The sequence below is a fragment of the Orycteropus afer genome, unplaced genomic scaffold (genome assembly GCF_000298275.1).
Source record: "Orycteropus afer afer isolate SDZICR_OR568_19922 unplaced genomic scaffold, OryAfe1.0 scaffold00053, whole genome shotgun sequence".
NCBI classification, from domain to species: Eukaryota; Metazoa; Chordata; class Mammalia; order Tubulidentata; family Orycteropodidae; genus Orycteropus; species Orycteropus afer.
Window position 1 is genome coordinate 13,952,722 of NW_006921640.1, and position 17,931 is coordinate 13,970,652.

General features: G+C 38.5%; 1 protein-coding gene across 1 annotated transcript in view; it reads right to left on the reverse strand.

Annotated features, from left to right (window-relative positions):
• Nucleotides 1-5,009: 5,009 nt before the first annotated feature.
• The window catches only part of ADAM7 (ADAM metallopeptidase domain 7), an 81,485-nt gene continuing 68,563 nt past the window's right edge, over nucleotides 5,010-17,931 (reverse strand). Inside the window, exon 22 of the mRNA XM_007938783.1 lies at nucleotides 5,010-5,081. Coding sequence (XP_007936974.1) covers nucleotides 5,010-5,081 — 72 coding nt within the window. The remainder of the gene's footprint in view (nucleotides 5,082-17,931) is intronic.

Consider the following 17,931-nt stretch of genomic DNA (forward strand, 5'->3'; position numbering starts at 1 on the left):
TAGACTTCAAAAAAGTTAAAAATTTGTCCATCAAGGAACACTATCCACTGAGTGAAAAAATAATCCACAGAATGAGAAAAAGAATACTTGCAAATTACATATGTGGTTTAATAAAAACAAACAAACAAACAAAAACCTCACTGTCATTTTCTCAATTCTGACTCATAGTGATCCCCAGTGGGTTTTCCAGGCAGTAAATCTTTACAAAAGTAAAGATTCCTTCCATGGAGCAACTGGTGGATTTGAACCACCACTCTCTTGGTTAGCAGTCAAATTCCTTAAGCACCATGCCCCAGAGTTCCTTTATTTGGTTTAATATCCAGAATGTATAAAGAAAAAGACTCCTACAACTCAATAACTGGCAATCCAATTGAAACCTGAGCAAATGACTTTAATAGTTATTTATTCAAAGAAAATATATATATTTTTATTAAACATAAGAGAAAATGCTCAATATCATTAGTCATTGAAAAACGCAAATCAAAACCACAATGTGATTCTACATTCCACCTACTGGTTGTTGTTATTGTTGTTGTTATGTGCCATCCAGTCGGATCCAACTCATAGCAACTCCTCCTTGGGTTTTCCAAGGTGGTATCACTATGGAAGTAGATTGCCCAACTTTCCTTCTGAGGAGTGGCTGGTGGGTTTGAACTGCCAGCCTTCTGGTTAGCAGTCAAGTGCCTTAGGCACAACACTACCAGACCTCCTATAAAATAATTAAAATAGGCAAATCAACAAAGACAGAAAGTAGATTGGAGGTTACTAGGAGCTAGTAGAGAGGTTCTGGTGGTGTGGTGCTTAAGGCATTTGACTGCTAACCAGAAGGCTGGTGGTTGAAACCCACCAGGCATTCCTCAGAAGGAAGGTTGGGCAATCTACTTCTGTAGTGATACCACCTCGGAAAACCCTCGGAGGGGTTACTATGAGTCAGATCTGACTCCACAGGAGTGGGTTTGGTTTGGTTTGGTTTAGGAGCCAGTAGAAGAGGGAAATGGAGAGAGGAGGTGGGCAAGATAGTGGAGTAAGCAGTTGCTCCCATTTATCTCCCAGCAGCTAATCCACTGAATAACAAATATATAAACAAGCATAGACCGAGATCTCAGAACTCCAGACAGCAGCTGAAGTGTTGTTACAGAGTCAAAGTGAGTCTAGAAACAAGGGTGAAAGGTGAAGGGGAGGCACAGAAGCTGGATGATCCTAGCCACTGTCACCTGGAGAACTTAGCCCATTGTTGCCATTTTGGAATGGGAACAAGAAACACCCTGAACAAAGAACGTAGGACAAGAACTAAACTGAGGAAGCTGTAGCCTGATTTTTAAGGCTGAGCATATTGGTTGTGAGAGTTCAAGGGCTACATACTTGGGGGTGGGGTAGGGAGACTGATGTGTGGCAAGTGAGTGCTGTGCAGTATCACTGATTAGTGAAGCACTTGGGCTCTAGGACCTAGACATTCTGAAAAGCTGTACGACACAGCCTTGAGCCAGGACAAGAACAATACTTCAGATAGGCAACACAGTCTCCCAGCTCACACAATACACCACAGGAAAGCCTGTAAAAGAGCACCTATGAAATAAAGACATAAAGCACTCCTCATCTTACCTCAGGAAAACTGAGCTCCACCACTTGCATTAATAATTGTGGCCAGCAGAAAAAACCACACATGAGCATTGAGTTTCAGAGGCTAGGCCATTCCATACTGCTTGTAAGGGGGTAAAGAAACCAACCTAGGAGTATAATCAGAACCACAACCAAAATCTCAGAAGACAGAGAGAATTAACACACCAGCAAAGTTAGCCACCTCAGGTAGAGCCTGCCAGAATAAGTACTCAGAGAGTTTTAAGTATCCGGAAAACAAAACAAAACTCAAGTTCTCATGGAACTCTTGAGGCAGCACTGAAAAAAACCTAAGGAAAAGGTGCCCTCTAGTGGTTCTTAAGATAAGGTAACAGAGCTAAGTCTAAGTATGTTGTTGGTGTGATTTGCAGTGGAGCAGGATCCGACTCATAGCCACCCCTACTTGGGTTTCTGAGGCAGTATCACTATGGAAGTGATATTTCCGAGGAGTGGCTGGTGGGTTTGACCCTCCAGCCTCCTGGTTAGTAGTCAAGTACTTTAGGCACTATGCTAGCAGAGCTCCCATATATAATATATATATTATATATTATATAGATAGATAGATAGATAGATAGATAGACAAAAACAAAGAGAATTAATAGAACTGAAGAATAAAGCAACCGAATTACAAAATGCAAGAGAAAAACTCAATAATAGAGTTGAACAGACAGAAGATACAGTAAGTAAACTATAAGACAAACTGAATGAACTTATCTACTATGAAGAGAAATAAGTGAAAAGAACAAAGAAAAGTGAGCAAAGACAAATGGAAATATAAGACTCAACTGAAAGATGTAGCATTAGAATTATTGGAATTCCAAAGCTTCATGACAATAATAAAAGCATAGAAAGAATTTTTCAAGAGATAATCATGGAGAATTTCCCAGGTCTATACAGAGAAGCAAGCCAGCAAATGCAGGAAGCTACTCAAACTCCAATTATAAAAAATACAAAAAAGATCAACCTCAAGCCACATCCTACTAAAATTCCTGAAAACCGAAGACAAGAAGAGAATTATGAAAGCAGCAAGAAAAAAACATACACTAAGAATCTGCGAAGATTTCTCCCCCCCACACTCTTGCAGCTAGAAGACAATAGAGTGACATATATAACATATTAAATGAAAATAATTGCCAAACAAGAATCCTTCACCCAACAAAGTATTTATTCAAGAACAAGGGGAAAATTTAGATATGCCCAAATAAAAAGAAGTTCTGGGAATTTGCTAATCTCAGAGAAATAAAGTTCTGTAAGTGTTACTCCAAATAGAAGGGCAAAAACAAAAAAACACTCAAGTCTCTACAGTGGGGAAAAAAGTAACAGAGAGAGTGGGAAAAAAAAATAAGAGAGAGAGAAATCTATCTCAAAAACAAAACAAACAAAAACATAACAACACAGGCAAATATAAGGACTGAGTATACCATATTTTCAGGGAATAAACTCAATAATTTAATCCTGTGAGCAACACAACATCAAGTTTACAAGAAATAAGTACAAAGTAAACCTACTAGGTATAGGATGTACAATGATGTTAATGGAGACTCACCAACAGAAATGGTGGAGGAAGGGACAAATTAGGAAAAGATTTACTATGTTAATGTTGCATGTTGCCTGTTGTTCATTTGTTAAATGTTGTCAGTTTCAAGTTGTGTAAAGTAACGAGTGTGTGGAAAGCTAGCACTTCAAACCTACTAGCCACCCCTCAGAAGGAAGACTGGGCAATCTATTTCCATAGTGACACAGCTTCGGAAACCCAAGGAGGGGTCGCTATGAGTTGCATCTGACTCGATGGCAGTGAGTTTGTTTTGTTTTTTGTTGAACCACTAAGAAATCACCTAGAAAAAATACACAGAAAGAAAGAAGGAAGAAATCAAAAAGGCTTATCTGAAGAATGTAGCTAAACTCAAGTTACAGAAAAATGAGAATAAAAAGCAAAGAAGACATGAAATACTAAAAAAACAAATAGCAAAATGAATAAGGTAGATATTTTGTTTTCAGTAATAACCTTAAATGTAAATGGTCTAAATTCCCCATGCAAACGGCAGAGAGTAGCAGAATGGATAAAACAACATTATCTATCCTTTTGTTGTCTATAAGAAACACACTTTAAACATAAGAACCCAAATAGATTGAAAATAAAAGGATATAAAAAAGAATATAGTCTGTGCAACCAGTAAACAAACAAACAAACAAAAAAGCAGATAGTCATACTGATAACAGATAAAATAGACTTTACATCAAAATTCATTATAAGAAATAAAGAAGATCATTAAACCAAACTAAATCCAATTCCAACTCATACTGAATTGATAGGACAGAGTAGAACTGTCCCGTAAGGTTTCCAAAGCTGTAATCTTTATGGAAGCTGACTGCCACTATTGGACCACAGAATAAATCAAAAGTAAAATTTAAAAATTCTTAAAATCAAAAAGGAGTTCTGGTGGCATGGTGCCTACGGCATTCTGACTGCTAACCAGAAGGTTGGCAGTTCAAACTCGCCAGCTACTTCACAGAAGGAAGGTGGAGCAATCTATGTCTATAAAGATTTACCACCTTGGAAACCCATTGGATGTCACTATGAGTCTGAATTGACTCAATGGCAATGGGTTTTAAAATCAAACAAAAATGAAAACAAAACATTTCAAAACCTTTGGGACACAATGCAAAAGCATTTCAAAGGGAAATTCATAGCAATAAATGCCTACATTAAAAAAGAAGAAAGATCCAAAATCAATAACTTAAACCAACAACTTGAACAAATACAGATGGAAGAGCAAAAGAAGCCTAAAACTATTATAAAAAAGAAATATTAAAAATTAGGACAGAAATAAATGAAATAGAAAAACAATAGAAAGAATCAGTAAATCCAATTGTTGGTTCTTTGAAAGGATCAATAAAATAGACAAATCACCAACTAGACTGTCAAAAGAAATAAATGAGATGAGGCAAATAACCAAATTGAGAAATGAAAGTGGAGACATTACAACAAATCCAAATGAGATTTAGAGTATCATAACAGATTACTCTGAAAAATTGTACTTCAACAAATTTGAAAACCTAGATGAAATGGATAAATTCCTAGAAACACACTACCTATCTACACTCACACAAAGAAGTATAGAAAATCTAAACAGATTCATTACAAAAAAGAGAGTGAGGATGTCTCACTCCTCAGAGGGAAGACTGGGCAATCTACTTTCATGGAGATACTGCCTCAGAAACCCGAGAAGGGATTGTTATGAGTTGGAATCAACTCCATGGCAGTGAGTTTGGTTTGGGTGTTTTGGTCATCAAAAAAATTACCAACAAATAAAATGCCAAGGACCAGATGACTACCCTGGGGAATCCTATCAAACATTCAGAGAACAGTTGATACCAATTTTACTCAAACTCTACACGAACATAGAAGAGGAAGGAACACCCCATAACTCTTTCTCTGAAGCCAGTATAAATAACCCTGATACCTAAAACAAAAATATGACAGAAAAAGAAAATTACAGACCAATATTCCCCATGAACCAGGATGCAAAATTTTTCAATAAAATTCTAGCCTATAGAAATCAACAACATATTTAAAAAAATTATATACCATGGTCAAATGGAATTCATACCAGGACTACAAGGGTGATTTGACATTATAAAATAAATTCATATAATCCACCACATACCAAAAAAAAAAAAAAAATCATATGATTATATCAATTGACGTAGGAAAAAAGTTTGATAAAATTCAACACCTTTCCTGATTTAAAAAACAAAAAAAAAACAACTTTCAGCAAAATAGGAATAAAAAACAAACCAAATCCATTGCCACTGAGCCAGTTCTGATTCATAGCAAGCTAACAGAACAGAATAGAACTGCCCCATAGAGTTTCCAAGGCTATAAATCTTTATAGAAGCATATTGCTTTGGAGAGGCTGGTAGGTTTGAACCACCAACATTTTGGTTAGCAGCTGATGCTTTAACAACTACACCACTAGCGCTCCTGAAATAAGAATAGAAAGGAAATCTCTCAATATAATTAAGGACATATTCTCAAAACCACAAACCAACATTCTAATCCATGAAGACTTACAGACTTCTCTTTGAAAACAGGAATAAGATGAGGATCCATTACCATCACTCTTTTTTAATATTGTATTGGAAGTCCTAGCCAGAACAATAAGGCAAGAAAGAGAAATAAAAGGCATCCACAATGGAAAGGAAAAAGTAAAACTATCTTTATTCTCAGATGACTATGATTCTATACAGAGAAGACTCTAAAGAACTGTGTAACTAAAGTAATAATTCAGCAATGCTGCAGGGTACAAGATCAACACACAAAAATCAGTTGGGTTCCTTTGCAACAAAAGGGAGTATTCTGAAAAAGAAATCAAGAAAACAATACTACTTATGATAGTCCCCAAAATGATAAAATAAATACCTTGGAATTAACTAACCAGGAACATAAAAGACTTATACACCCACTCCCCACTTTTCCATATGGTTAGTTTCCAAAACATATGTTATGCAAAAATTGATGTCATGCAAAACTTCAGCGACCAAGTGCTGTTCAGGCTCCAAGTGTCATTTCTGAGTCAGGTTCCTGAGGCTGCTCCCTCCCCTGCAGCCATTGTCTGTGGTTGGTTTGCTGTCCCCCTGCCTCCACAACTTCTTATTTGGGGCAGATGGGTCAGCTTGTGCCATTTCAAACCACTGGCAGAGCTGTTGGGTCAGGATTTGCAGCCAGAGGGGAACAGCCCTACCCAGACCCACCTGGAAATCTTGCTCACCATCAAAATGTCTGCCAACCTGAGACCATCACCTGCTGGCCTCAGAGCCCCTCAGGTGAAAACAGAAATCGAGAGGTCCATGGTGAAGTGATGGTTGCTCATCCTGTCTGCACTCCTCTGCCACCTTCTCACAGACTTGCCACTTGAAGCCACAGCTGTAGTTGGAAGGTGGGGCAGCCACCACCTGCAGTCCCTGTATGGATTTAGCAAAGCGGAGTAGTACAAGTGCAGGTTAATGCCTGGAGGCCCTGGCATCAGGCCTTTCGCACCCCCCTCTTTAACTATTTGCATCTGTGATTGGGGAGAGGGATAGGATTGGAGGGATCAAGGACTGGAGACTCAGGAAGGAGGCACTCTCTCACTCAAAACACAATAATCCTTACCTGGTTTTAATATGATTTAAGTAAATTTTTTACTATTGTCCTAAATATAAAATGTTGAATAATGAGATAGTCAATAAGTGAGGAGTAGGTATACACTGAAAATTATTAAACACTACCACAAAAGACTAAAGAGATTTACATATAAGTCTGTGCTCAAAACTTAATATAATGAAAATGTCAAGTCTACCTAAAGTTATCTACAGATACAATGCAATAATGATATAAATCCCAATAACATTCTTTACTAAAATGCAAGAAGTAATGACAAATTTCATATGAAAAGGAAAGAAACTCCAAATAGCCAAAGCAACACTGAAGAAGAACAAAGCAGGAGGTGTCATGCCCTGATATCAAAATATATTATACAATCACTGTAATCAAAACAGCCTGCTTTTGGTTCATTGATAGACACACAGACCAGTGGAATAGAATTGAGAACCCAGACATAAATCCAGCCATCTATGGACAACTGATTTTGGAAAAAGGGTCAAAATTTAATAAATGGGGATTGAAACAGTCTCTTTAATAAATAGTGCCAGCAAAAATGGGTATCCACTCCCCAGAAAAATGAAACAGGACACATATTTCACACCATATATAAAAACTAATCCAAAATCAATCAAATGCTTAAGTGTTAAACCTAAACCTAAAAAATACCTAGGAGAAAACTATGGTGCCTAATCTTTTGTAAAACTACAATAATACCAATGGCATTAATATAAGAAGAAAAAATAGTTAACTAAGACCTCATAACAATGGAAAATTAATGTTCATCAAAAGACTGTATCAAGAATAAAAAGAAAATCTACAGTTTGGGAAAAAAAATCTTTGGAAATGACATCTGATAAAAGTCTAATCTCTAAAATTTATTAAAAACTTCAACAACTAAACAACAAAAAGACAAACAACCCAATTATAAAATGGGCAAAGAACAGGAACAGAACTTTCACTAAAGAAGACATTCAAGCACCCAACAAACATATTAAAAAATGCTCATCAATCTACATAAATGGAAGAACATACCATGCTCGTGGATAGGAGGATTGAACATTATGAAAGTGTCAATTCTACCCAAAGCAATCTATACATTCAATGCAATCCCAATCTAGATCCCATCAACATGCTTTAAAACCAAACTCCACACTCACTGCCGTCGAGTTGAACCTGGCTCGTAGTGACCTCTCGTTGGGTTTCCAAGGCAGTGTCACTATGGAAGTAGATGGTCCAACCTTCCTTCCAAGGAGTGGCTGGTGGGTTTTAACTGCCAGCCTTCTGGTTAGCAGTCAAATGCCTTAGGCACTATGCTACCAAAGCTCCCAATATTCTTTAAGAATATGGAAAAAACAATCACTAATTTTATATGGAAAGGAAAGAGACCTCGGATAAGCAAAGCACTAGTTCTGGTGGTGTAGTGCCTAAGGCATTTGACTGCTAACCAGAAGGCTGGTGGTACAAACCCACCAGCCACTCCTCAGAAGGAAGGCTGGGCAATCTAATTCTGTAGTGATGGCGCCTTGGAAACCCAAGGGAAGGGTCACTATGAGTTGGATTCAACTCAATGGCAGTGATTTTGGTTTGAAGTTTTATTGAAGAAGAACAAAGTAGGAGGTCTCAGACACCTGGATCTCAAAACCTACTACACAGCCACAGTAGTCAAAACTGCCTGGTATTGGTACAATGACAGACACATAGACCAGAGGAATAGAATTGAGAACCCAGATATACATCTATTGACCTATGGTCAGCTGATATTTGACAAAGGGCTGAAATCCCTTAAATGGGGAAGAGAATATCTGTTTAATAAATGATGATGGCAAAACTGGATATCCATTTGCAGAAAAATGAAACAAGATCTGTTCCTCACACTATACACAAAAACTAACTCCAGATGGATCAAAGACTTAAATGTGAAACCTAAAACTACGAAGTTCCTCAAGGAAAATCGGGGCAAATTTGCTGTCATTGATGTTAAGTGTCATCTACTCGTTTCCAACTCATAGTGACCCTATGCACAGCAAATGATGCACCACCCGGTCCCGAGCCAACTCCACGATTCTTGCTATACACTTGAGCCCATCGCTGCTATTACCATGTCAATCCACCTCGTTGAGGGCCTTTCCCTCTGTCGTCGACCCTCCACCTTGCCAAACATAACATCCTTCTCCAGGGAATGGTCCCTTCTGACAACACAACCAAAGTATGTGAGATGAAGTCTGGTCATTCTCACCTCCAAGGAGCATTCCGGCTGCACTTCCTCCAGGACAAACTTGTTAGTTCTTCTAGCAGTCCATGATTCTTCCAGCATTCTTTGCCAACACCACAGCTCAAAAGCATCAGCTCTTCTTCAATCTTCCATTGTCCACCTCTTACATGCATATGTTGTTGTTTTTATATGCTGTCGAGTCAAACCCAACTCACAGTGACCCCTCCTTGGGTTTCCAAGGCAGTATCACTACGGAAGTAGATTGCTCCATCTTCCTTCCAAGGAGTGGCTGGTGGGTTTGAACTGCTAACCTTCTGGTTAGCAGGCAAGTGCCTTAGGCACTATGCTACCAGAGCTCCCACATGAGGTGATTGAAAATGCCATGGCTTGTGTCAGGTGCACCTTAGTCCTCAAGGAGACATCTTTGCTCTTCAGCACTTGAAAGAGGTCCATTGCAGTTGATTTGCCCAGTGCTGTACATCGTTTGATGTCCTGACTGCTGCTTCCATTGACTTTGATTGTAGAACCAAGCAATATGAAGTCTTTGACAATTTAAATCATTTCTCCATTTACTGTAGTGATGCTTATAGGTCCTGTTGTGAGGACTTTTGTTTTCTTCACATTGAGATGTAATCCATATTGCAGACTGTATTCTTCAATCTTCATCACTAAGTACTTCAAGTCATCCTCACTTTCAGCAAGCAAAGTTGTGTTTTCAGCGTATCTCAGGTTGTTAATGATTCTTCCTCCAATCTTGATGCCATGTTCTTCTTCATAGAGTCCAGCTTCTTGGATTATTTGCTCAGCATACAGATTGAATAAGTGTGGTGAAAGGATACAACCCTGATGCACTCCCTTCTTGATTTTAAACCATGCAGTGTTCCCTTTTTCTGTTTGAATGACAGCCTTCTGGTCTATGTTCAGGTTCCTCATGAGTACAATTAAGTGTTTTGGAATTCCCAGTCTTCTCAATGTTATCCACTATTTGTTATGATCCACAGAATCAAATGTTTTTGCATAGTCAATAAAACACAAGTAAACATCTTTCTGATATTCTTTACTTTGAGCCAAGATCCATCTGACATCAGCAATGATGTCCCTCATTCCATGTCCTCTTCTGAATCCAGCTTGAACCTCTGGAAGTTCTCTATCAATATACTGCTGCAACTGTTTTTGAATTATCTTCAGTAAGACTTTACTTGCATGTGATATTAATGATATTATTTGATAATTTCCACAATCTGTGGGATCACCTTTCTTTGGAATGGGTACAAATATGGATCTCTTCCAGTCAGTTGGCCAGGTAGCTGTTTTCCAAATCTCTTGGCATAACCGAGTGAGTGCCTCCAGCAAGGCATCCGCATGTTGAAACATCTCAATCGGTATTCTGTCAATTCCTGGAGCCTTATTCCTCACCAATTCCCTCAGAATAGCTTCAACCTTTTCCCTCAACACTATTGGTTCTTGAACATATGCCACTTCCTGAAATGGATGAAGATCAACCAGTTGTTTTTGGTACAGTGATTCTGTGTATTCCTTCCATCTTCTTTTGATGTTTCCTGCATCATTCAATATTTTGCCCATAGAATCTTTCAATATCACAACCTGAGGCTTAAATTTTTTCTTCAGTTCTATCAGCTTGAGAAATGCCAAGCGTGTTCTTCCCTTTTGTTTTTCTAAGTTCAGGTCTTTGCATATTTCATTATAGTAATTGGCTTTGTCTGATCCAGCTGCTCTTTGAAATCTTCTGTTCAGCTCTTTTATTTTGTCATTTCTTTCATTTGCTTTAGCTACTCTTTGCTCAAGGACAAGTTTCAGAGTCTCTTCTGACATCCATTTTGGGCTTTTCTTTCTTTCTCATATTTTTAATGATCTCTTGCTTTCTTTATGGATGATGCCCTTGATGTCATCCTACAATTCTTCTGGTTTTCGGTCATTGGTGTTCAATGCATCAAATCTATTCTTTAGATGGTCTCTAAATTCAGGAGGGATATATTCAAGATCATATTTTGGCTCTCATGGACTTGTTTTAATTAACTTCAACTTAAAGTTGAACTTGTATATGAGCAGTTGATGGTCTGTTCCACAATCAGTTCCTGGCCTGGTTTTGGCTGAAGATATTGAGCTTTTTCATCGCCTCTTGCCACAGATGGAGTCAATCTTTTTCCTGTGTACTCCGTCTGGTGAACTCCACGTGTATAGCTGCCATTTGTGTTGTTGAAAAAAGGTATTTGCAATGAATAAGTCATTGGTCTTGCAAAATCTTATCATACGATCTCCAATGCTATTTCTGTCACCAAGGCCAAATTTTCCAACTACTAATTATTCTTCTTTGTTTCCAACTTTTGCATTCCAATCACCAGTGATAAGCAACACATCTTGATTGCATGTTAGGTCAATTTCAGACTGTAGAAGTTGATAAAAATCTTCAATTTCCTCATCCTTTTTTTGGTGGTTGGTGGATAAATTTGAATAATAGTCATATTAACTGATCTTCCTTGTAGACGTATGGATATTATTCTATCACCAACCGTCAATAAAAAAATTATATATGGCATAAATAGACTATCAGTCATAACCCAAACTGCACAAATAGCAGAAGACAAAGTAGGTGAATGAAAACTTCTAAAAATTACATTTTTATGTGATTCCAAAGACTTCTCCAAAAGAGTCAAAATAGAACCTACAGATTGGGAAAAAATATTTGGCAATGACATAGCTGGCAAGAGACTTATTTCTAAAATGTATAGAAAACTCCAACAGCTCAACCAGAAAAAGACAAATAATCCAATTAAAAATGGGCAGAAGACATGAATAGAAACGTCACCAAAGACCATATTAAGGTGGCCAACAAACATATGAAGAAAAGTTCACAATCTTTAGCCATTAGAGAGAAGCAAATCAAAACAATGATGAGATACCATCTTGTCCCAGCATTAATAGCAAAGTTCAACAAGACAGAAAATAACAAATGCTGGTGATATTGGGACTCATACACTGGTGGGACTGTTAAATGATACAATTCCTGTGGAAGGAAGTATGGCAATTCCTTAAAATTTGGAATTAGAAATACCATTTGATCCAGCAATTCCATTTCTAGGTATATATCCTAAAGAAGTAAGAGCCAGGACAAGAACAGATATATGCACACCCATGTTCATTGAAGCACTATTTGCAATAGCAAAAAGATGGATACAACCTAGGTGCCCATCAACAGAAGAATGGATAACCAAACTATGGTACATACACACAGTGCGATACTATGCAACCCTAAAGAATAATGTAGATTCTGCAAAACACCACATAATGTGGATGAACTTGGAGGACATTAATTATGCTGAGTGAAATAAGTCAATCACAGAAGGACAAATATAGTATCAGTCCACTAATGAGAAAAGTCAAGGAAAGGTTAACATATGGAAGAGAATTTTCTTTGTTGATTACCAGGGATGGGAAGGGAGGGGAGGGAACACTGTTAGATAGGTAGAGATAAGTATTGATTTGTGTGAAGGAAGAGCAATGTACTAAATGTGAGTGATCAACATGGTGGCATTGAGGAAGAGGAAGACAGAGAGAGGTCCATGCAAGGTACAGACAACAAAGAAGAAATCTTTTGCACATAGAGTACTGCCTTGTCAGTGATGGCAAACATTAATATATAGGTGGATAGATGGGGGAACAGGCTAAACTATTAGGTTTGTCTAAGCAGGGGGGAAATGTGCCCATGACCATGTATCGGGTTGGCAGATGATGTTTTTACAAGTGTATTTGTATGTTCTGTAAGCATGTCTAGGTATACAGTAGAGATGACAAGGGATAAGGTTGTAGTCACTTCTTGGCCACAGCCAGCTACCCAGAGGGAATTAGTAGTTGGACCTGTGGGCTTGGGACCATGGTCACAGGGGTCATCAAGCTCAATTGGCATAACATATTACACAAAAACTTTGTTCTACACCCTACTTTGGTGAGTAGCAACTGAGATGTTAAAAGCTTGCAAGCAGCCATCTAAATGCAATGATGGGTCTCTCCTCTTCCAGAGCAAAGGAGAATAAAGAAAACCAAAGGTGCATGGAAAAAATTAGTCTAAGTGACTGGTACACCACGCGATCCTTAGCCTATATGGCTATGAGACCTGAAGAACTAGATGGTGCCCAGCTACCACTGTCACCCACTCAGAGGGGGATCTATCTAGGAAATCCTGGATAGAGTGGGAGAATAAAACTCAAAAAAAAGGGACCAGGTTTGCTGGTCTGATAGAGTCTGGTGAAACCCCTGAGACAATGGCCCCTAGCTGCCCTTCAGATCTGGAATTGAACTCACTCCTGTGGCTTCCAGACAAGTAAAAGACAGGAATATGAGCTGAACATTTACATTAGGTAGATGCACTCCTTGGAGAAAGCAGTCATGGGAGAATAGAAAGGCAGTATATGCACAGGGAGACAGCTCAGGGGCAAAAGGGCATAAGAGGGAAGGACACAGGGAAAAGGTAGCTATGGGGTGGGGGAAAATGGGAAGAGAGTTGTTACATTGTAGGAAATTGCAGTCAATGTCATGAGACAAAAAGTGTATGAACTGCTGTATGGAAAGTGAATTTGCTCTGTAAACTTCCCCCCAAATCACAATAAATATTAAAAAAAAAAAAAAAGAAAGAAAGAAAGAAAGAAAGCTGCTCACCATCATTAGCTCTTAAATGAAAATCAAAACTACAATGAGAAACTATCTCACTGTAGTTCAGCAAAAATAACACTGATCACAAAAACAGATGACAACAAATGTTGGCAAACATATAGGGATATTGGACCCTTATCCATTGCTCATGGAACTGTCAAAAATGGTACAATCACTATGAAAACAGTGTGGCACTTTTCTCACAAAACTCAAGATAGAGCTATCCTATGATCCAGCAATCCCACTCCTAGGTTTACACCTTAGAGATCTAAAGATCTAAAAGTAGTGACATGATTATACACACACACACACACACACACACACACCATTGTTTATTGCAGTTTTATTCACAATAGCAAAAAAATAGAAACACCCAGTATCCATGAACAGATTAATGAATAAACCAAATGTAGTACAAACATACAATGGAATACTACACAACCATAAAGAACAATGATGAGTTCATGAAACATAATGTGAATGGACCTGAAGGGCATAATGTTGTGCTGTTGTTGTTAGTTGTCACTGAGTTGGCTCCAACTCATAGTGACCTTATGCATAACAGAATGAAATACTGCCTGGTCCTGTGCCAGCTTGACAAAGCTTGCTTACCTGAGCCCATCGTTGCAGCCACTGTGTCAATCTATCTCATTGAGGACCTTCCCTTTTTTCACTGACCCTCTACTTTACCAAGCATGATATCCTTCTCCAGGGAATGCTCCTTTCTGACAACATGACCAAAGTAGGTCAAATGAAGTCTAGCCATTCTCTATTCCAAGGAGCATTCTGGTTGTACTTCTTTCAGGACAGATTTGTTTTTTCTTCTGGTAGTCCATGGTTCTTTCAGTATTCTTCACCAACACCACAATTCAAAATCATTAACTCTTCTTTGATCTTTATTCATTGTACAGCTTTCACATGTGTATGAGGTGATTGAAAATACCATGGTTTGGAGAATAGATGAAGAGATCAATGTTCACTGGTGGTTGCCAGGGAGAGTGAGAGGAGAAGGAAGCATGCTTTAGATCATATATGTTATTTTTGGTGATGGAAAAAGAGGCACTGAGTGAAGGTGTAAGTGAGCACAATATGACAAAGTAAATCATGTTGTTGAGAAGTATCCAAAAGAAAGGGATGCTTTTGTTAAAGAATTTGACATATGTAAGATGGTAACAACTCCATTAAAGACCAAAAGTGAGTGTATGATCACAAATGATTGGGTACACACAAATAGATATAGGGGTAGGTATAGTTGTTAGAGTATTAGTTGTGTGTTAGTTCTCTAGTGCCACTATAACAGAAACAGCACATCTACAAATGGATGGCTTTAACAGACAGGAATTTATTCTCTTACAGTTTAGGAGGCTAGAAGTCTGAATTCAGAGTGCTGACTCTAAAGAAAGACTAGGCTAGAAGTCCAAGTTCAGAGTACCACCTCTTGGGTCTGGGTGAATGTCCCTTGGCCTTGAGCTTTAGCTCTGTCTTCCAGACCCACTGGAGCAAGCTGAAGGCTTCTCCTGACTCATGTAGCTGCTGGCTGCTGAGGCTGATGCATCCAAGATTAGCTGGTATAATGGCAGATTGTTGGCTCACAGGCTGTGAAGGCAACAACACCAAGATAGGCAGGCAACACAGCAGATCACTAGTTCAAGTCTAGGAACTGGAGATGAAGACTTAACCAAAGGCAGGTCTTTTCTATATACACTGGAAGCTGCCCACACCCCAAAGACAACTTCCCTTCAACTAATTAGTTGCTCACAGCAGATTCTGCCATGAAAGTGATTACACCATGTCCAATCTCATCATGGGAAATAGCTGCATCCAGCTGCCAAGCCACTCAAATCAAGGCCCAGCCAAGCTGACACAGAACTTTAACTATCACAGGTGTATACGTATGTGAAAACAGAAAGAACTATCTATATGTACATGTAAATATACACATGTGTTCACGCCCATATATTAATTGAAAGCACAACTACAGATATTGCACAGACATAACCAAATACTTCTGAGATTAGTTTTCTAGGTCTGAAAGCCTAGGACCATAGTCTCATGGGAAAACACAGTCATTTGTTATAACAGAATTCACAAAGTTTCCGTTCTACAACCTAGTGAAGTGAGTAGCATCCGGGGTTATAAAAGCTTGCAAGCAGTCATCTAAGACACAACTATTGGTCTCTATTCATCAGGAGCAAAAGAGTAAGAAGGTAACAAAAAAATCTCAGAGAAGGAACAAGTCTACAAGGCTGATAATCTACACAAACCAGAAAAACTAGATGATTCCTGGCTACCACCACTGATCATTCTGTATAGGGTCACAACAGATGTTCCTGACTGATTGGGAGAAAAATGCAGAACAAAACTCAATTTCTTAAAAAAGTCCAGACTGACTGCACAAGTTGAGACAAGTAGACTCCCTGAGACTATCACTCTGTGGCAATCTTTAAACCTTGAGGTGAAACTATTCCTGAGATCACCTTTCAATGAACAGCAGAATGACTCACAGAATTAAGAATATCACCTGTAAGAACAGTGCTCTATTAACAATCCATCTGTGTGAGACCAAAAGGTTAACATTTACTTTAAAGGAAAGATGAGAGGATAAGGGGACAGAGAAACTAGAGTACTGGAAATGGAATAAATGCCATTGAATAATTTGTGTGCAAATTGTCAAATGGGGATCTAAGTTGCTGTGTAAATTTTTATCAAAAACACAATAAAATTTTATAAAAAAATGAAAGAGGAATGGAGAGTTAAAATCAGTGGTACAGAGTTACTGTTGGAGGGGACCAAAAAAAAAAAAAAAACCTTGAAAAAGTATAATGGTGATGATTGCACAATTTTGTGAATGCAATGCATGCTGCTGAATATATATAGACTTGTTGCTTCTCCCCAAATGATAATTCTGTTTTGCAAACTTCTGTGCATTTGTTAAGACCTTGATAGAAAATTTACTTCTCTGAAGCCTTCTCTATTTCTCCAGTGTATGCCTCTCCTTCCTTCCTCTGGAATTACATCTACTCTTCTCTTTTATTTCATCTATCACATTATGTTATGACTGTCCATGTAGAACCTATTTTGCTTTCCCATGAGACATGGTTTTCTTAGGGAAGAACTCTTGTTTACCTACATGTCTTCCGGTATCTAGAACAATACCTTGAACACAGTTACTTCGCAATGTTGAATGAAGGAGTAAATGAATAAATAAACAAACAGAACCTAAATACTTGTTATTTATTTTGATATTTTTATACCTTTTTAAATCTAAAGCCTGCAAGTATTCTTGGTTTGTTTCTTATTTTTGTTATTTTTAGAAGAGCCACTAGAGGGTTCCAGTGAGGAATAGTATAGCTCCGGCTGTTCTGACACAGGAAAGCATGCTGTGGTTATGCCATTTTCTTATTCTTTCTTCCTGAGTCCAAGTGTTCTCTCACTTAAAGATCCAAATCTGCCAAGGATGGGATATTGAGTTTCATAGTGTCCAGCTGGTGATATTTTCAGAATTGAAGCATCTTAAACTACCAAGGCAGCATTAACAACAGGGAACAAATAATTTCTCTTCTGAAATGCTTGGCAGTGCCTCAATCTTGAGGCATCAAATTTGCTCAATATGCTGTTTAGGAGATTGTTTCTTGCTTCTCTCAGCCAATCCAAAGACTGCAGTAGGTAGTGATATCTCAAACTTTGGAGATGTTCAGCGAGAACCCCAGAAGCATATCGGAGAAGATCAAATTAATCTCCAGGTGCACTCACAGGTGAGCTGCAGAGGCAAGTCCCCTGAGTCCAGTCAGGATTTTAAGGGATAGCAGAACACAACCTGGAAACATCAGGTGTTACTCTAGCCATTATTTCCCAACCAAAGGCTTGATGCTGGTAATCTGAGACAATTACTTTAAATGTTGGAAGATTTGTCTGAAAGCATTCACACATGATTTACATATCTGAAATCATTCATATGTATACTTGACAGATTCTAACAAATCTATCCTGGAAGAAGTGCAGCCAGAATGCTCCTTGGAAGCGAGAATGGCCAGGCTTCATCTCACCTACTTTGGTCATGTTGTCAGAAGGGACCATTCCCTGGAGAAGGATATCATGCTTGGTAAAGTGGAGAGTCAATGGAAAAGGGGAAGGCCCTCAACGAGATGGACTGACACAGTGGATGCAATGATGGGCCAGGTATAGCAAAGATTGTGAGCCTGGCACAGGACCAGGCAGTGTTTTGTTCTGTTGTACATAGGGTCACTATGAGTCAAAGCTGACTCGAAGGCACCTAACAACAGCAACA